The 20,954-nt window shown below is 43.3% G+C and overlaps 1 protein-coding gene across 1 annotated transcript in view; it reads right to left on the bottom strand.

Annotated features, from left to right (window-relative positions):
- Window positions 1-8,898: 8,898 nt before the first annotated feature.
- The window catches only part of RMDN3 (regulator of microtubule dynamics 3), a 40,061-nt gene continuing 28,005 nt past the window's right edge, over window positions 8,899-20,954 (bottom strand). Inside the window, exons 7-12 of the mRNA XM_009333941.1 lie at window positions 18,930-19,005; window positions 18,030-18,107; window positions 15,642-15,740; window positions 13,628-13,681; window positions 11,146-11,226; window positions 8,899-9,259 (exon numbers count right to left, since the gene is read on the bottom strand). Of these exons, the coding sequence (XP_009332216.1) occupies window positions 9,206-9,259; window positions 11,146-11,226; window positions 13,628-13,681; window positions 15,642-15,740; window positions 18,030-18,107; window positions 18,930-19,005 (442 nt within the window). The 3' untranslated portion in view covers window positions 8,899-9,205. The remainder of the gene's footprint in view (window positions 9,260-11,145; window positions 11,227-13,627; window positions 13,682-15,641; window positions 15,741-18,029; window positions 18,108-18,929; window positions 19,006-20,954) is intronic.

Consider the following 20,954-nt stretch of genomic DNA (forward strand, 5'->3'; position numbering starts at 1 on the left):
GGAGGGGGGTGTCGGTCTTGTTGATGGAGTTTAAGAAGCCTTTAAAGACCAGTTGCCGGGGCGTGGGAGGATGGCCTCATCAGTTTGAAGCCATGAGCAAGTCTCCCTGCTCCAGTTTGGGTGTGGAAGGAGGTTCAGGAAGGTTTTGGGGGGCTTTCTCACCCCCCCTTTCCCTCAGACCCCACTGGTGGCTCGTGGGGTGGGGGGGGGTGGAGGGGCACCTCCCTGTGGATAGAGCAACCCAGGGGAAGGTATTTCTCCTCTACGAGCCTCTGCTTGAAGTGGAAAGAGTAGCCTACCCAAAAGTAGGCTCTGACAGCGTGCATTGAGCCGCTTTGCTGAAATGGGACATGACCCATCTCCAAAACCAACATTGTCCCCCCAAATTCAGCGCCTGCATGACATCTGGCAGCGTGACCTGCAGCTGTAAGGAAATCCTCTTTTCTTGGGCACAAGTCCCTCATGCATGAAGTAAATCGATCCCTGCCAGGTAGCTGTTACTGCCTTGCACGCCACCAACGCGGTCACTTGGCCGTACCGCATCACTGAGCTGCTAAAGCAGATAAACCTTAGCAATTTTTTTAAGGTCCGACCAGAGCTAACAGAGTTGGCTTTATAACAGGGTGTCTTCAGCTTCATATGGTCCCCAAAAGGGAGGACAGAAACAGCCACACAAGCTAAAACTGTGCTTATCTCAGTGCCACCAGCCTGTGGCCACCCCAAGGAGCTTCAGAGGAGGGTACAGATCCCCCCTAATGACAATAACTTCCCAGTAGCCAGTTTATCTCCTTCAGAGGCTTTACCCATCGGTAAGGCTGTATTTATGTATTTGGGGGGGGGGGGGGGGGGGAAAAAACTTTTCCACCTGCTTGTGCTGGTCTTTGCTCTCATCAGGAAAACGCTGGTCCCAAAAAGCACGTTGGGATTTCCCATAACGCCCAGGAGTCAGTTGTTCTGGTCGCAGCTGCCTTTCACCTCTTGACTTCATTTTCATTTGACCCGTTGAAATACTGCCCCAGTGACGTTCTGCACTACGGCGTGTTTTAATACCCACGCGCCAGCTCTTCATGTATTACTAACGGTGCAAATGCACGACATAAATCCTCACCCCCCCCATGAATAGCACGAGTAGGATTTGAAACTCCTTCAAAGTATAGCACGGAAATTAAGTCCTGGTCGTGCCCTGCTGAGCATCAGGGCTGGTGGGTTCCCAATGCCATCACAGTGTCCCCTGGGTACGCCCTGCCCATGGCTGCCTCTGTGGGCTATTAAAATCACTGAGCATGAACGAGGCACTGGTCAGCAACAGCTCCATGGTACCAAGGTCTGAAAGCAAGTGCAAGTTTTCTCCTCCTCCTTAGACACACGTCTGTGAAAACATCCCTTGAGATGTCGTAAGACAGAAACCAGCGGTTATCTCAGCATCATTTACTGCCCGTTCGGAGGTTTGCCACCGACGGTCATCTCCAGCTTTTATGGTTCAGCTGGAGACCCTCTGCCTGACAGCAGCACCCTCTGGAGATGCCGACACCGCAGGCTCCTGCGCTCCTTGACCAGCGGCCAGCCTTCCCACGCGGGACCGCAGGCTGGTTATTTGTTCAACCTTATTTTATGGGTACACTGAAACAGAGGAATGAATGCGGGAACAGCCCTGGGGCCTCAGCCCTCCTCTTTAAGCCATCTCGGAGCACGAGGACACTTTTAAGTCCATCTTGCACCGCAGTGCTGCCGGTGGCACCAGTATGACCATGACACCCACGGTCAACAGAAGCAACACGCCCACCATAACCCCATGGGACCCGGCCCGAAGTGAAGGCAGCAGCAGCCATTTGAGTTGAAGCCTCAAGACGAGATTCACAGCCCTAGGGCTCTGTGTAAACCCGTCTTCACGTTGTGTTTTGCTCCCCCTTCTTGGCCCTCGCCCACCAAAAAATAGGTGAGGTCGCTGCTGCTCAACTTGAATACTGTTGGATGCTGCTAAGTATCGCTTGGTTTTTCCTTGTCCTTACATTATTCTCTACGTGCCTGCAGCTGACACAGAGCCCGACACAGAAACGCCACGTGCAGGCCACCCTCTGTCATTAAAACTAGACATCCCTGTACTTCTTACACAACGAAGGCCAAGGAGGAGGAAAAGGCGCTGGGCTGAACGAAGAGCACCGTGACTTGCTTCCACGCTTCGCCCCGTGCCACGGCAGAGCTCGCGGTGCCGCTTGCCCGGCGCGCAGCACGGTTCCAACTGCCGCCCCCGCTCCCCCAGCCGTGCCTCCCCGGCCAGCTTGCCTCTGTAGCTCCAGGTCCTACCCTACCCATAAGGCATTTAAAGTTGGGGCTCTTCAAGCCCAAATCGTGAAGATTTAGGTGCACGTGTTTGCTATGGCACCGAAATGCTGCCGCGCAGGAGCTCGCGGCAGTGGCGTGCAAAGCATACGACCGCAGCTCTTCTTTCCATGGCAGGGGGTGGAATCTGCTTCCAGCACTTACTTGAATGGTTTTGCAATACTTTGACCACCTCATTTCTCATGTTTAAGGAGAGACGCTGCCAGGAAATATGATTTTTTTTTTTTTTAATACGGAAGCAGGATGCTGGGAAATGCGTTGTGTATTTACTGTCCCCTGTGTCCAAACTCATTCCCGCTCCCCGTCCGCGACGACAGCCATCTTTGCATGCAGGCAGGTACTGCTCCCACCGCAGCTTCTGAGCCACCAAAATGCTGGAATATGCTCTCTATTATTAAGCAAATGACACGCAAGAGACCTGGCTGCAGAACTAAGCCTTTTACTAAGAAGAAAATCAATCAGTCCGTCATTAATTTTGCCTTCAAAACAATTCACTGCAGGTATGTAAGCAACCCAGCACCGGGAGCCTACACGAATCTCAGATCCTCTTCTGCTTTTCATAAGCAGATCAAACCTGATCCAAAAGGCCTTTAACCTCTACATCGCACTCAAGCTGACACCAGGCCAGTAAACACAAAGCTGATTTTTGTCATGGGATACATTTATAACGATGGGACTCTCCAGAGACAGAGGACAATCCTGTATTATCTTGTCTGCCTTCAGGGTCTTGAGCCCTTCTCAGATTTTTACTTTCGAGAAAGCAAGAATTAAATACATCTTCTGAAGAGAACTAAATCCCTGGCTACTGAAGTTACCGAGAGCATGTTTTCATGGCCGACGCTGCCGTGGCTGCCCGTATGTGCAAAACCAGAAGCATGGCAGGTCTATAGCAAGCTGTAATTGTGTCCAACCTTATTCCCCCCTCTTTTTCCTCCCCTATTTTAACCTCAATTTCCCTTCACAGTGAAAACATTTCCCTAAGGTCAGTTTTTTCTCCGATTTTACTATGTGCTTTGCATACAATACTCAAATATTAGCCAAGTCAACTTATGTAAATTAAAACAAGACAGCAAGCCTCTTGCTTGCAACCCTCCCACTTCAGGTTGTCTCTCAAACCAAGCAGGGTCTGTGCAGGTCAGATTTTGCCAGGGAATTTCCAAGGAATTACAAGTGTCATTGAACCAGAGAAATCTGGGCTTAGCAGAAATAAGCCGGGGTGGGAGTCGAAATGACTGTCCTGTTCCTAGGAGGAAGCGATGTTGACATTTCTCTTCCAATACTGAGTCAGAAGTTTCCCAGCACATGGGAGAGGTGGTCACAGCTCTGGTATGCTCTTTTTATTGGAAATCAGCTACATAACTGAATTTGTCTGCTTCAAATCCCTCTTTCTGAACAGGCTACCCTGTCCCAAGCCATAGGGTCAACGCTGACCTCCTCTCTGAGACGTCCAAGTTGCTTAAAACCATTTTCCCAACCATGCTCCAAGCCACCACTCCCTCGATTGCTAAGTTAACACTCAAGTGTTGCAAAATGTCACTTTTAAAATCTTTCAGAAGCTTCTGATGGTCCGAGGGTCAGAGATTCACACTAAACGACAGGGCACCTTACACATCCAACCCTGACTGCGTCCTCCGTGTGTCACAACTTTGGCTAAGCCAAAGACCTGCCTGTGCCACAGGTCTCATCCTGCACAGCCCCGTTTTCTGTTTCTGGGGTCCTCTTCTCTCCAAAGCAGGAGGCCTTGGCAGGCTGCCCCTTGTATCAGCTCCGGCTCCTTTCCTTAGGCAAATCAAAATTCTCCATAAGGTGATCCAGCGCACTAGAGGATGCTACGATTTCATCTTGAGGAAATAAAAGGAGAGATTACAGAGAAGTTGCACACTGAAGACAGCCCTAATTCTGCACCAGGGAAAGACAAAGCTGTCTAAGCGATGCTCGGTGGTGCTCAGGCCACCTTCTGAGAGAGGACCTCTTCCATGCTTGCAACGGCTGGCGACTCCCACGTCCTTCTCCCAGGGATGGGGATATTAGGTCTGCAATGTGCGAATACGCAAGTAATTTAACACAACCAAAATTACTCCTACCTATTCCGTTAGGTAGCCTAAACCTTGGTTCCCACTTCACTTATTCCTTTGTACGACTACTGTATTTCAACTCCTGAACTAAGCGGATTTTGAGGAACACTAAAGCACAGTCAGTGTTATCGTTCGCTCTCTCTGCAAAGTAATTTGAAATAAAATGAGCTAAAAATCAGGTGGTCTAAACCACCCAGAACCAACAGTAAACGCAGCCTGCGAGCCCCTTGTTCACGGGTTTGGTCCTGGGGAAGCTGAAGATGGCCTTTGGGATGATGAGGGTTGAGCGCAGAATACTTGCACCGGGTCACAACTGATTATCCACCTTTATTTAAAAACAACTTCACCTGGCGTGCATCGTTTGCCACAAAGTGTGGCTGTATTACTTTGGTGCATTTTAAAAACATAAGCAGTAGTGGTTGTATTGACATACAAAATCAGCTACAGGTGTAACCCAAATTATTATCTATATAAACAGTGATATATAAACAATAATGTTGTACCTTACTTTCCCATAATTTCCTATCGCATTTGGCACAGCCACCATGCGTACAAGTACAACGATGTTATGTAGCAGACCTCCACCTGGCTGTCGGGTTTCTTCACCTATATATGTATTGGCATAAAAAGCAAGAGAGCAACACAGGTAACTTTAAGCAGGATCCCCTTCTCCTTATTTATAAATACTGTATTTCAAACAGAACAGCACGGTGAGGATAAATTAGTTAAACAGCTTCAGTTATTCTTTAGTATCATAATTTAACCACAGGTAGGTAAGTTTTAAAATTAAGACAAGAGTAGCTTCAGGAAATTATTCTCTCTCTCCCTGGAATAAGTCCAGAGGAACTTATCTGGATGGGAACAGGACAGAGTCTCTCTCTACCAAAATTGTACCAGGCAAATTAATTTCTTGTGGTTCTGGTATGTACACAGTGCAGGCGTCTTCGAGAAATTCACATTGTACTCTGGGATTAGTCTGCAAAGGATGTGCAAATTTTAAAAAGGCTCGATTTCCGTGTTGTCTGAAAGCTATTGAAGTGCATCCTCCCCTCGCAAACAGGAGGAACGCCTTCCCCTTCCCAGCATGCGGCATAGCAAGAGCCGAACAGGAGACTGCACATTTTATTGCTGAAGAAAAAAATAAACCCCAAGCACTGTTGACTGGGAAGTGTTTAGTTACACAGCCTTGCCCTATCTCCGCATCAACCTGCAAGCTATGCTATTAGAATTAAATTATGTTAATTAGTCACATTCTTCTTATTCACAACAAGCCAGGGAAAGGGAAAACCAGAACGAAAAAGGTTCTTTTGATCGCTATGTCATAACTTCCTGGAGATCAGACTGAAAACGGCAAAATACAGCTTTTATCTGCACTTGAAAGGATCTGTGAGTTCTGTCACCGCCTTTCATCGTCGTCTTAGAGACACATTAATTAGGTTTCAGCAGATACAGCAGACGAGAAGAAAGAATAACATGCTAGACACAAACCTCCACCCTAGCTCTCCAGGCAGGAGCTGTGCCGCCGGAGGAAATCTTTCCTGTATGAAAACCAGAATAACAGACCTCTCAACTTCAGATCCCCCAAGAAAGGGACAAGACCACACACACAAAGGATACGTGGGGGCGAAATGCCAGACCCTGCTCTTTTAAGCCAAAACCGAGGTCTATTTTTTTTAAAAAAACACAGAAGTGAAGCAGGCACTCAAATGCACGGAAAGCTTAAAGCATTCACCGAAGGTCCGAAATAGAACAAATGAAGGTTGAAAGGTTGCACCCGTATGAAATCATTTGAGAATGAACACCAAATGAGAAGAACTACCGCCTTCTCCTCCGGGGAAGCAGGTTGTTTTTACTCAAAGACAGAAAAGGTTCTGGTCACAGCCCAATATGCCCCACGCAACTGCACCAAGTGCCTTCTCCCCCCCAGAAGAAAATGACTTCAGCTTCTATCGGTAAGAAAAACAGGATTTTTGGTATCGGTTTCCGAACAGGCTGTTTAGTCTGTAACCCAAAGCTGTGTTTTTACAGCACTCTTTTGTGAGGACTTTTAACAGAGGCTGCTTGTCTGGAGAGGTGCTGCCAACCGATACGGCACCTTGGCAATTAACACATTAACAACACGCTTTCCTCGTGCATCCCCCTCTTGAAGACTTAATGAACATAAATGGGATGAAACACTCAAACCGAACCCAGCGCAGAATCCCAAGCAGCAGATGAAAGGAACAGCAAACCAGCATGTTTTTTCTCAAGCCTACAACCCCTTGTTTTGAAACAGACACCCCCCCAAAAAAGCAAAGGAGAATTTAAAGCTGTGGAAACACAGAGTGAAAGTTATCTCCAGAAAATACATAATCCAAAGACTCCTCTAAACAGTTTGTGTTTTGACAAGTTAAACGACAGGTGAAGGCTTGAAGGAGTCTGCAAGTAAGTAAAGCTACGGACTGTTGGTAAATATTTCCTTTTCACACTCTTCCTATTACATACGCTGAAACCATTTACTTTTGGAAGGCAGCAATGTTTAAGCAGCACACAGAACAGCAAACATTACTGATTAGTATCACTCTGGGACTTGCTGGCAGGGAAAGGCAATGCAAGTACAGTTAACTGTGCGACTGTTTTGAGAGCTATTACCATTTCTCTCCAGAAAAAAACCCTGCAAATCCTCCATGAAAGAATCAAGTTGCTGATCATCTTCTTTTGGATATCACTGTTGAGGATTTCCCAGCTTGGCTTAAGCAACCAAAATGAAAATAGCTGAACAACTTGTGCAATTATTTAAAGACTGGATGTGTAGAAGAAGAAAATGGTCACCCACTGGGAAACATTCAAAACAAGACAGATTCACACTAAATAAAAAAGGCAACTTCATCGTTCCTCTGAAGAACTGAAAGAAGAGCACACATTAAGTACAAAAATGTCCCACAATTACAGATCAAGTGCCCGCTCATCGCGAGGGCAGCTCTGCACAAAAACACAGGGATCAACTTTAGCCTGTCAGGATTCAGTTCTCCATTTATAAGTATCAATTTTTGTCGTTTTACGCAAATAAAGCTAATTGCACGCTTGCCTGGATCTCATGAGATGAGTTCAGCACCAAAATTTTAGAGTTTAATTTGGGGGAGGAAGCTAAAAAGTGCCAAATCTGTAAAATGGGAAGTTTTTAAGCTCAAGTTTGCTGCACATTTCCCCTTCAATGTTAGTTTCACGAAGTAAAAACCCCATCAGTTTAATACACACGTGCAAGGGACTAAAAAGGTGATTAAGAAATGTCTTACTCTTGCACTTTTTCACTTTACACTTCACAACCACTATACAACATGGCAAGACATAACCAACATTAAAACCCAAGCATCCGGTTAGCTGCCAGCTGAAATTTGAACGGATATCAGGAAAGCCTTGCTAAGTATTTGGGGAAATTTTTGAACGTAGTTTTTGCTTCACCATTTGTGTCAGCGTACAGCACAGTTTCCTTTTTCTGTTTGGTACCCAGAAGCTGTCGGAGGAAATGTCAGTTGTCAGCTTCACCTTCTCGGTGTCGCCTAGTGAGTCAAGAACTGGTAGAAGAACATTACAGGGAAGCATCAGCTTTGCCACAGAACATTCCTGTTCCTGTAACCAGCGTTTCATTGATAAATAACTAGTTTTCAAAATAAGTTATTACATCTAAACCATAGCAGTGTAGTTTAGAGGGACATAAGAAGTCTTCAATCTCACGTGAGTGAAGGGAGTAACATCACTGGGAGGAAGTCCTAAAGTTTAAAATCTGATTACTCACTTCTCTGACAAAAGCAATGCACCTCTTAAAAATAAAGCTTGTATCGTGAAGGAAATCTCGTTGGTCCCCTGGTAATAACTCCCTACAGTGAGCAGTGCTGGCTTCCCCCCAGTGGAAAGCCAGTAAGGTAGTTCAGGCATAGCTGGAAAGGACCAAACAAGAGTGTGTTTTGGACACCACCATCAATTTTTTTCACAGCAAGGAAGAAAGGGCTGACAACTCGCTTATTTAAAGTCATCGTCGTCGTCTTTTTTTGTAATTGTCTTTTCTTCAGTCACAGTTTCAGTGCCCATTTGAATCGACAGGCTGAGGGCAGTGAGAACCTCCCGCTGCCTCCAGTGCATCACGCTGGTAAAAATCAGCAGCACACTGACCACCGAGCACAGTGGCTCGAAATTTTATCTCACCTAAACATCTATGAAAGGCATGTAATCAGCTATTTCAACTGATTCAGTTAATACATATTACTAAGGAAAAGAGAAAACAGTTAATCTGAAAAAAATTTTGGCTGAAGACTTCCTCAGGAATCGGTTGAGAGCGCTCACCAGCAAGCAGGCCTGAAGTTCAGGCTGTTTGTTAGGCAGAGTTTGTGATATAAAGTATGTATGTCTATACATAAATATGGATATATCTGTGTATATATTTTTATATCACAAAGTATATATCTCACATATATCTATGTTTTATACATAAATAATCACAAATATTTTTATACCACAAATTCTACCTATACACCACCCCCACACACACACCTGTTTTTAGGATTTGACATTTTTTAGGAATTTTAAAATCAAACATATGCAGTGCTGTAAGAAGGAAAATAATACGAAATTTTATCCTATTAAATCCCACCAAGATCTTTTCCTGGATGTGCTGATGAGACTGCTGCGCGTTTTTTCCTGTAAACTCTTGTGGCTTATCCATGAAGTGCAATCAGAGTTGTCAGGATCGTGAAACCCCTTTAACTGGAATTTTACTGTCTATGCAGTATCAAGTGGAATGAGCCTTTATATATTTATTCTTCCCAGACTGACCGCATCTCTTCAAGTTCTCTCTCGCTTTCTGCATCCTGGAAATGCAATAAGAGAACAGATAAATATACAGCCTAATTGAAACAATTAAAAAAGAGAATTTCCCTTTTCTTCTCCAACCCCATACCAGGTTTTAAGTATACCCCCAGGCTTACATTTTTCCTCCTAATGCTTTGGTTTTTTCTCCCCTGTACTTCCCTCTCGACGCTACTTTCCAAGCATCAAAGAGAGTTTCTCTTATGTTTCCTTTTGAGAGACGAGAACTGACAACCTGAGCAGCAGAATTCAAACCTCTGCTCCCTCACTGACTTCCATAGTCTGGATAAATGCCTTTGTTTTTCCTTCTCAACATGATGCAAGTTATTTGATTGATGACGAGAATTTGCAAAGACTTAACAAAGCCACTTAAGCATTGGCTTCCTTACTCGACTCCCACTTCTAATTTCAGAGCAGGAGAGAGAATTAACTGTTCATGACTTTTCTGCCTGTAGCGCTCTCCTGGTCTTTCCTGAAAATCTCAACGCTTTTCTGACTAACCTCTTACACCTCCAACACATGTATTTCTTGTTCTTTTGGAAAAAAATCCTCTTTCTATTTATCAGACATACCATTCTAACTCTGCCTAGAGAGATTTACAACCAGCGTACGGTGAGGAAGCTCCTCATCAGGCAGAGCTAGGGCATTTCCTTCTGCAAGAAGGGAATAAATTCTGCTCCATGCCCTGGTTTCCCCAGATTTGGCAGCAGCCAGTGGCCAAGTGGTTTATGCAATACTGGACAGTGCCCTGCAGGTGGTAGCACAGGCAAGTCAGCTCCTTGCCAGATGGTTTGCCAAGATCTCTCGCATGCTTGTGGTTTGAATCTCAGCACAATACTTTTGCTACAACCACCTAAACACTGCTTATGGCCTTAAAAAAAGAGTAGCATGAAAATGCTGTGTATTTCTATAATTCTGCCTTACAGCCAGAATGTTTATTCCATCAGACTAAGGCTGAAGCTGTAAGAGCTGGAGGACCTTGCTTACATTACTTTGCTTGCATTTTTCATGACAATGCAAAGAAGACCAGATCAATATTAAAAGCTGGTGTGTTTTTATTCAGTTTCTAACTGGCAGTAATTTGAGGGCACCTTCTATACAGTTTCTGCTTAACAGGAAAAGTGCAAGGGAAAAGGAAAGTGCAGAAGAGCTCCCAGCTGGGGAACACTGCCAGATGGCAGTTTCTAAAATGCAGTACAGTCTGCTCTCCAAAACCCTGTAAAAGTAATAAAAGAGCTGAAATATCCTAGATATTAAAAAAAAAAAAATGCTGGGCAGCACACACAAACTTCTGAATGGCTCAGCACAACCAGCTCCAGCCTGGGGGAGCTTAGGAGCTAACTTGGCACCAAGAGAGTTAAACGTTGGCTGCTCCTCCAAAGCTACACGGGTAATTAGAAGAGGTAATACAGTGCTCCAGCCCCAGGACAGCCACTCAGCTTAAGTGGCCCCATCTGAACTGAGCTGGCCAGGCATGATAGCGCCCAAAGGAATAAACCTTCCCCCAAAATGGGGTACTGGGAGGTGTACTGCAGTTGCTCAGCAGTTCTGCAGATATTCCAGTTTATGAGCTGCAGTGCTGAATCCGTGCAGGGCATTCAAATGTGTCTATAACCTAACCCTAGAAGTAGCACGGTATTTGCACGGTGGTGTGCTGGACTTCTAAGCCCGTGTCAGACATACTCTTAACTTCATATTTTTCATTATTTTGCTGAATTGCTTTAGGCATTCGGATAACAGGTCCCAAGAGAAGAAAAGAGTCCACGCTAAGGAACAAAATACTTTAAAACCTGGGCTTACAAGCTGGAACATCTTTTAGAAAACAATTTTATCTCTGTAACCATTTTATCTCTGCTCATCATCAATGCGTGCTTATCGAGACTGCTACCTCTTTTGTATTAACTGGCAGCTCTGAAGCAAGACTCATCCAGAGAACAGCTGCAGAGTTGTTCCCCAGGTCCCTGTAACACTGTGAAAAAAAAATGACAATGTGAGAAGAGTTAAATGGGAAAAAATAGGCAGCAAACGTAACTGAGCAATTACGAACCCTGGCAACTGATAAAAAGAGCTATTTCTACCTCTTAACCATTTGCACTGTATAGTTTCAGGCTTCTGACATTTCCTGCAGTATCCTTCATTCACAAAGCATTGTAATCACCATCAGATTATGGAACATTAGATCTCCTTTTTTGTTTTTTTTTGTTTGGTTTTGTTTTTGTTTTGGGCAAGGAGATTGCTTTTTTTGGTTGGAGATTTTAAGGCGCCCCTGTGATTTTTACCATTTTCCAAGCTCTATTTTTATTTCCGCTTGGCCACTATTCCTTACACCGCTTTCATCATAAAACCTCTATACCGAGAGCACATTATCTTACGAAGCTTACAGTCCCTAGGCTGTTAAAAATGAGGTTCAACTGCAAGCACTGTAACAACTAATGTTTACAGGTCTCACAACAGGCGTGAAATATTCTTCATCATGAACTCTTCTTCAACAGCAGAGAAACAGTCATCCCTCTATGCAATAGGAAGGTTTTCAGTGCCTAGAGAGTCATGGAGGCATTTGGGGACTAAGAAATAAGCACGGTAAAAGGAAGTGGTTGCTAAAAAAACCCAAACAAAAAACCATCAGCAACGCAGTTAATCGTTGTTGCAATTGCCACAAAAAGCCAACATTCAGTTAGGCTAAGGGCAACAGTTAAACTCCTGCAGGGCTATTACTTCAGACTCTGAAATGTCACTGCACGGTATATTGTATGTGTGTATTCTGGTGATTGTCCTGCGTCGTGGGATAGTTCTGAAAGAGGACTATCTGTTCTGCTGTCAGCACTGTCAAACTTCTGCATCTAGTGAATTCAAAACAGATGGAGCCATGGACATCCTCGAAGCCTTTAAAAACCCTGTGTCCCTATATACCAGTCAAAAATGTCAGAAGATAACTATAAAACACAGTTGTTCTTTTCTTTGAAGTTTGACCCATCAGAGCACTATCTCCTTTAAAATAATTAGATACCAAATGCACTTGTTAAATTTTGTGATTATGGATGTGATCCAAAGTGACAGAGCCTGGGATTAGGGAAAAAACCCAAACCCAAAATCAAACAGATACAAGTAGTCCTACTAACCTCTATGCTAATTCGTGTTTGCAGAGTATTTCTGAAGCTCAATCACATCTGCCAGACATGTGGTGGACTATTAGCCCAATAAAAACGTATCAGCCCATGTAGATTACACACAATAAAACCCAATTTTTTACATCAACTCTGAAAATCTGTTCAGGTTAAGAATTGCACGGATTTGCTCCTGCAACTTCACTGGAAGTAAGTTCCAAGTCTTCCATTCTTTACTCTACACAAGACATTTAGGGGTGATTTTGAATTTCCATGAATGCTGGCTGTATTTACAAGCAGAGAGAGAAGCAATTAAGAGCACATTCGTCACGGTACGTAAGTAGCCAGAAGCAAAAGGCTAGCTGATTTATGAACACGTAGCTGATTTTACCTAACTAAATACACACAGTGAGCTGCAATATATCAAAGACAAAGTCCAGCTGGTGTGAAGGCTACTACACCTCTTGCTGGGTTTTCCTCCTCTGCTATCACCTTCATTTTCCTTTAATGAGATGCTTACTGTGAAATAAATTCTGCACCTAGGTTCCAGTAATAACGTACTCCAGACCAAGCAGATCCTACGACTTGCACGCTACCCTGATAAAATTCACATTCTTTGGGACATTGGGAATTCAGGAATTTCACAGAGAATGACTACAGCTACTCTTTGCTACGCCCACTCTGGCTAATACTTCTCAAGCTATTTGGGCTTTAAATATTTCTAGACTCCAGCTGGAGGTTGTAGGAATTAAGCAGCAATTTTAACATTTAAGAGTTCAAAACTAATTATTCCCTCAATGCAAACAAAAAGGTCTTCGGAGCTCCACTCCAAGCACTCGTGGTGTATTTATTCATCGCTCAAGACTCCCATCTGTATTGGTAAAATAGAGACATACTTTATCCTTTACGTTTCCCCATGATTCTCTTTCTGTATACACCACAGAAATCCATGGTGGTGGTGGGATTAGACCTCCAGCCTATGGCTTACAAGTGACCAGTACCGCTTTCTATAGAGTTTGATCTGTTAAAAAACAAGAAGGATGCTCCACTGGATGACTGAAAGGCAAAATCCTCCCTGAATTTTAATGCCTCTGCACTAAATGATTTGGCCTTTTTCAGAAATGTTATCTTCGTATAAAATCTTACTTCTGCAGAGTAATTTACACGTGCTTAGCACTTTACAGCCAAAGATAATTTTTTAATACAAATATTTCTTATCCTAGAAGCGTATGACTGAACTAAAGAAAGCAACAAGTGACTGGTTACCTTGGCAATGTATACTCTTCCTGCTTTGGAAAATCCTGGGCTCAGTTCCTCAACCTACAAAGAACAAAGGGGAGGGTGTGACAGGCAGAGAAAAGCAGACATCAGGATATGCAAAGGACACAGTTAATGCCTGTATCAGGCTTACTGCACCTCTTTAAAAAAAAACAAAAAATAAAAAAAAATAGATGACTAAACCCTGCTTTCGTAATACATAGATCAGTGTAAGAATTTTTCATAGGCTTGCCTGGCTGGGTTAGTAAAGTCCTCACATTCTCATAAAGTGCCTGTGACTCAACGAACAACATCCATACTCTCACCTAATGTAAGTGTCACGGAAGAACGGCGAGGTGGTGAAGTCGAGCACTCAGAAGCTAAGGGAAACCAGAACCAGCTTGACGGCCTCCTCCTGCACATGCGCGTGCACTACTTTTAACCTCCTTGCCCATTCAGTCTCATCCACTTGGGCTCCTCCCGAATATGTCGGTGCCAAACTTCAGCAATCTTCCCCCGGTTTTTATCTTCTCCTTCCTGGCTACTAATTCCCAGTTTCCTAGTTACCCACGTCCCTCTGTTTTCTGCCATTCATCTCAGTTATAGCCATCGCTCTCCAAGCAATTTTGTGCCAGTATGTTCCTATTATGAACCCTTGGCTTGACCCATATCCCATCTGCATTCAAACTCCCCAACGTGCTCTACCAAGACGCCTGAGCCCACACCTCAGAGGAAGCACTGAGAGCACAACACACACAACGTTCCTCCTCCTAATTCTGTTGTCTGGCCTTACACCTTGTTCAGCTTGTGACTAACCCAGAGCTGCAGTTTGCCAGATTTCCATTCCCCTGAAGCATACCAACTGCGGCTGAGAGCTGAAAGGGACTCAGCTGAGCGTATGGGAAGTGCACTTGTTCAGGGGATAATTAGCTTCCAGAGGGATGCTTTTGTGTCCTTTTAAAATTCTCTCCGTATTTGACCAAAGCTAAACCTCAGGAAAATGCAAGTTCCTGTCTCAAACCACAGCGCCGCTCTAATGTATCAATAAAAGTGACGAGCTATTTTTCTCTCTAATGAAAAGAAACGGAACACTTTGCCTCAAACTTATCTCTGAAATGATTTTAACCACTATGGCTGAAAAGTATATTGCCTAGGGCAGATACCTATCACAAACTTCCCTCTCAAACAATTACATTTTTGGCAAAATTATAAGAAATTGAAGTAAGTATGATATTCCCTAACACTTTGCAGAACTGCTGGCCCAATCTGAGTTATAAAGTGGTAGTGCAATTTGTTTCTGTAACACTTCATCAGAGGTGCTTAAGAGTAGTTCTCACAGGCACAGCCAAAGACAGTCTGTTTAACTCATTCATCTTGCGCAGACCCCTGCAACAAGAGCTATATGCTCAAAAACGCGACTCAGGCCAAGTCTTAAATTCATTTTCATCAACAGGAGGACAAAAAAAGCCATTCAGAGGGTAGGATTCTTACAACGTAGGAAGTACTCCTAAGAATTTCTTTCTAGAAATACATAAGCAACGTGCCCCTGAAACCTTAAAGTAGTCGTCTTCAAAAGTTTGAGATGGAGAAGTCTGACCTAATCAGACAGCCTTTTAATAAAATATTCTGAGAGAAATTACAATGACAGAAAGTATCTATGCAAGCATTCCCAGGGATGAGCTCAAGCAGATCTTACAGACCCTGAAAGAGGACAGACCGTATGCATTTAGTATCAAGCAATGAATCACTCCACTATGCAGCTTTTAAAAGGAAAACCAAAGCCCTTAAAAACAATTCTGAACATTTTGGGTCTAGTTCTGATGTCTTCAAAATCACGTTCTTCTGTCTGGCTCCAAAATTTTTGCTTTCACCAGCTTTTTTCTTCCACACGTTCTAGTCAATGGAGACGTATCGTGGAGCACTTGGGGAGTGATGAGTTTAAGCAGAATACAAGTACTCCAGTTCCACACTTGCGATTGCATTTGCCAGGTTAGCGATTTCTTTGCTTATCAGGTTTCATTACCCGTAAGAAGTTTTGCAGTGCGTCCTGTACAGTGGCTGTAGGAGGGGCTTCAAACAAAGCAGAAGCAGTCTTTTTTTCAAGCCATCCCAGGTGGGAAACCTGCAGAGACAGCAAGATGAAACTGTCAAACCACTAGAGACACAGCACATGCAAAAGTATACAGACAAGGAATTATCCAGTTTCTTGTAGCTGGCTCGCGCACCTGGGAGAAAGCTAAAGATCTCGGTAGTGTCAGCAGATTTTGGATGAGTGTCCAAGTCCAGCCACAGAATTAAACCTGATTTGCTCTTCCTTGTCCTGAGTTAGCTTTTGCAGTTCCATACATCAGCTGCCATATGCATAATGCTCAAAGTAAGATTCGTCTCTACAACTGAATATTACAGGCATGCAACAGTGTGGGTGGTCCAAAATCCCAAACCGCCTTACTGCAACCACACCAGTTCCCGGCAGTTCCCACCTATGCATCGGAGCAAATGCACATATGGAGCTCTCCTGTCTCCCAGCTTCAGTCTTGTACAAGAACGTGTTCTCACCACACAAAGATCCCTCGAGAGAGGCAGACTAAAGCCTTCCCACCAACAGATATTCACATTTTGAGAAATAGGTAGCTATTTCATACTTCATGAATTTCAGTTATTTCATGAAATCTTATTCTCCTGCTCCCAGCTCCTCTCTCTCTAATAAGAAACACCCTGAAATTTCAATGGGGGAAAGGATGCATAGGACTGTAACTTCCGATAATATCTTCCGTGTTTAATACTGTATAATTCTTACAATGCCGAATAGCAGAAGCACTAACATATTTCTATATACATCTATTTTTGTTTCATAGCTTCAGCAGCTCTAAAAGCAGTAAGGCTGAGTAGAAAGTCCACAACAGAATAAAGAGCTAGGAGCTTCCACTAGTTTAGCTCACTGCTCCTCTGTAATTACCGGTGTCAATTATCTCAGCTACAATCTCTGCAATGTGACTTCATTTTTGACAGCAGCAAAGCGCTTTCAAATTGTATGAACTGAAAAGTAGATAGTTACTGCAAACTCTTATTTCTTTTTATAGGCACTAAATCTGATTTATGGTATTTGACTCCAAGCTTTTCCCTGTCAAGAAATATAAAGCAGTCGGCACGCTTCTTCTAATACCTCCAATACTTTGTGTAGCAAGGGCAGAGGAAACACATGCAAAAGATTATACAGATAGACTGTGCGCAGAAGCTCTTGCCAGCCCTGAAATGTCCTTGATCACATCCATATGTGCTTAAAGGACCGAAGGTAGTTTGTTTTTACTAAGTAAAGCATGGGGAACAGTAAGCTAGTTTGCAGCTAGTGCTTTTCCTAATCCATTCTTTGCCATTTCACCTCCCATGCTGCCTGCAGTGACTGAAAAACTAGGTCCGGAGCCCCAAACCCTTCAGAGCTCCAATTCAGAGCAGTCCAGAAATAACACTTCTAGCAAACAGCTTCCCCCCTGGGAAAGAGACAAAAAACGGGAAAAAATGAAGAGCAGAATAGTGGCAATAAATAAACGAAACAGCAAAAACCCCAGCAGCTTTTACTCTATTGCACAGAGGTACAGCAAGTACTTTTAAAGCCTTTTGTTGATTCGGGGACAGAAGTATTACAATAGCAAGAGCAAATGACGTTGCCAATACGAAACCGCACTCTTCACGCTTTTAAAAACTTCAGTGTCTTCAATACCACTAACCTTTCTCTACCTTCTTCTAGCCTCTGATCGTTAGCATAGAGCAACGCGCTGGAATGGACTCAGCCAGCATTTGTCCTGATCGCTAACTCTGTGTTTCTGTAGTCCCTCTCTTCCTATGAACTTACATAAACTCCTGTTAAAAACCTGCACCATTTAAAATCTAGCGCTTTGAGTGGTAACACCAGTATGAACATTTTAGGTTTAATAGGAGGCAGACAAGAGGGAGATGGACTGCCTAAGACTTCTCGATTACAGTTAAGGAAACAACTTAGATGGAAAGCTGAGAGATTCTGAATGACACTGTCCTGGCAGACGATAGTTTCAACAGTGCTTTTATAAAAGCACTGAGGTGCTACACGTACAAGAACATGAGCTTTTACACCGTAAGAGGTTTCTGAATGCAATGCATTTATAGTATTCATCAGTGGAGTGTTTTTCTCAGCACTGTTTCAGGACTGAAATGAAGAGTTCCTAGATCCCATGCAAGTGCAACTTTTAAACTACTTCTTCAAGCAACTAGGACATTTCCATACCTGTACTTTCTGATACAATATCTGAGTTCAGCAACTAAAGAGTGTCCTCAGTCCTTATGGCTGGTGGTTTGAATCCACCTATCTTTCATTCAAACAGGGAATTAAATTCCAAGGAGGAAGAAAACAGCAATAAGTAGTAATAAACTATTTTACCTGATAACACCACCTGCCCAAAAGATAGTAAGACTTTGGATCCTCTGGTTTCAGTTCAATTGCTTTATCGATGTGTTCCTATGGAAAATCATCAGCAACACACATTACATTTTTGTTATAAGCAAATACAATATCCACAAGAGCAGGTGAACAAATGTGGAAAGAGGAAAGAAAGAAGTCCACAATTTAAGTGTCAGTGATCAATAAAATTACAGCTACAAAGAGATTCCAAATTTTCTTAAAATGGTTTCAGTGAACACAGAAAACCAGCATTTTATCAGCCTCAGAGACAAGAATTACTACACACAAAAAAAATGAAGCTGCCCTTCATTTTATTCTACCACCTTTTCAGAGCTTTGACATAACCAACTTACTGATCATGTCAATAGCTGACGAGGTAATAATTATACGTGGCCTGTTCTGTAGTAACTGTTCCAGATGCATCCTCTTACCCTGTAACATCCCCGCTGTGGATGAAAGGCAAATAAAGGAATCTGAGGCAGATTAAATCCTCTTTGAAAAATAACTGCTTTGCATTTATGGGAGGGTGCAAGCATGCTCACAGGCAGTTACTGAAGAAGAGTTGGTGCTGTATCTTATTACCACATGGTAATTTCATGTTTCAAGTTCTCAGTCTCATCATATACATACATTCTATTTGCAAGACTTTCCTCCTTCTTTTTTCTGAGATTATAGTGTGCAAAAGTGCAGAGCCAGAGCAGTCACCCTCATCACACGTTGCTGGAATCACCTTCCTCAGCCCAAACCACCCACTCATAGCATCTCTTTGAGACCTATCACCTCCCTAATAAGAGGTGGAGCCAATTTTCCTAACTTACTACTACAGAAATAAGTATTGTTCAATACTTACACAAAACCCAGCATGTCCGTTCTACTCACCTTAAAAACATATCCAGTTTGAATACGCTTCTGAATACTCTCATGTTCCGATAACTGCCCACAAAGAATAGCGTACCTACACAGAGGAGACATTTGCATGAAATCAGTCAGTTTTAAATATACATTTACATTCTGCTGATATCTTCAGAAGGAAGATTATAAGTGCATTAAAGCTTCACGACTTACTGGGGAAAACAAGGAATGCTGTACATCTTTTACAGGGAAGAGACAGATGCAGTAAAAATTTAGCGCACAAGAAGGCATTAGCCTGAAGGATGCCGGCAAGTCAACTGGAGTGGTTTGACGTGACACAAAAAGTCATTGCACTGATGGCTGGTAAGCCTTCCTTCTACATAAAACAGGAGCAGCACACTTCTACACCCTAAATTTCTTCACTCAGCAACGAAACTGTGTCAAAACACAGAGCAATGAAGAATGAATGCTACTGCAGCGAGAGCCAGAACTAGGAGAAGCTCTAATTAACTAAGGTGCGCAGCGATCTTCCATACGCAACACCCAATCTATAGCACAGCAGTTGTCTACTTCGAGGGAAAATATTGTGAAAACCTACCTATATCCTGCAGCCCAACATGGCCACCAAACTTGGGAAACAAAATAACACGTTTTCAGTGTTGCAAGTGCAAAGCCATTTAGTTTTGTCCAGTAAGAGATCGTAAATTTTGACCCTGAGAAGTACAGCACTTAGCAAAATCAGTTATTTCGTGAGCTGTGAAAGTTAAGGAAGGTTAATTACCCATGGATTTGCACCCTCCCACCTCACCTCCCTGCACCACAGGGTTCAAACCCCCTCCCCTCCCTGCACTGCTTCCCAAGAAACAACAAATCACAGAGGCTTGCGAGGGCACCGCTGCTAAACAGGACATGCCAATTGGAGTTTCAGCCGCGCTGATTCGGTCTTTGACCTCTGCCATCCCGCTTAGGTGAGAGCTGTGGGAATGGAAGAGGCTTCCCCCCTCTTCTCTGAGTTTGGCTCAAAAAATATTAGGTGGAACGGATGGACAAATGAATAACACAAGTCTCATTCTTTCAAAAAATAAAGCTGAAAAGAAGAAAGATGCAAGTAAACCTCCCTTGAGATTTCCTTTACTACATCCACATCCGGCGTTGCTGGATACCCTGTCTCATCTCGCCACACGATATCCCGAAGCATCCCTGGTGACGGTTAACCACAACAGATGTTCGTGCAGGAATTTGTCAGAAGACTTTTGAATCCCCAAGTACACTTTCTTCAGTGTCACGAAAAAACCCACAAAACATTTCACACCTCATTGCTCCTGCCTGAACTAAATTTTCAATGTGTAAGTTGCAATACGAAGAAGTTGCGTCTCCTGAATATTTACAATTTTGTCATTAAATCTTATTCCTTTAACATGTTAATTTTCTTGTGAAAAAACTCTGGTTCAGTTCTAAAATTCTTATTTTTCATGATAATGGGAAAGATTACCAGACCAATGTCTTAACTGGGTAAAATCCTTTTCCCCCTGTTGAAAGAGTTCACAGCTGCACTGCCATAATCTGTCACTTGCAGACGATGAAGTAAGTGTTTGTATGATCGTCTCCAGTTTGTTTCACAACAAACATCAGCCTGTGCTAAATATCCCTAACCACAACATGACTAGGGTTTAGAAATACAAGCCAATAAACGGCTTATCTTCTAAGATCGCAAGATAGAATATTCCTATACAATAAATCATGTAGTCTGTAGCTCTGTCTAATGTATAGGAACTTGCCAGAACATAGCTCCTATAACCATGTTGTTTAGGCTCCCGAATACGTGGGCAGGCATTAAATACAATTAGGTCAAGTTTAAAGTTTTGCAACAAAACAGGCAAACACTGTGCCTTTTTAAAATGGAAGCTAAAATGCTGCATAACTTCCCCTTATACCACCCTGCCCTTCCCCAGGGAAAGCCTAACGAGCCCTTCAAAGCAGCAATAAATCCGATGGGACACTAAGCTCGTTCAGTCTGATCCCTCTACCAACAATCATATAAACATCAAGTGG

This window comes from Pygoscelis adeliae, unplaced genomic scaffold (genome assembly GCF_000699105.1).
Source record: "Pygoscelis adeliae isolate BGI_AS28 unplaced genomic scaffold, ASM69910v1 Scaffold420, whole genome shotgun sequence".
Taxonomy (NCBI): domain Eukaryota; kingdom Metazoa; phylum Chordata; class Aves; order Sphenisciformes; family Spheniscidae; genus Pygoscelis; species Pygoscelis adeliae.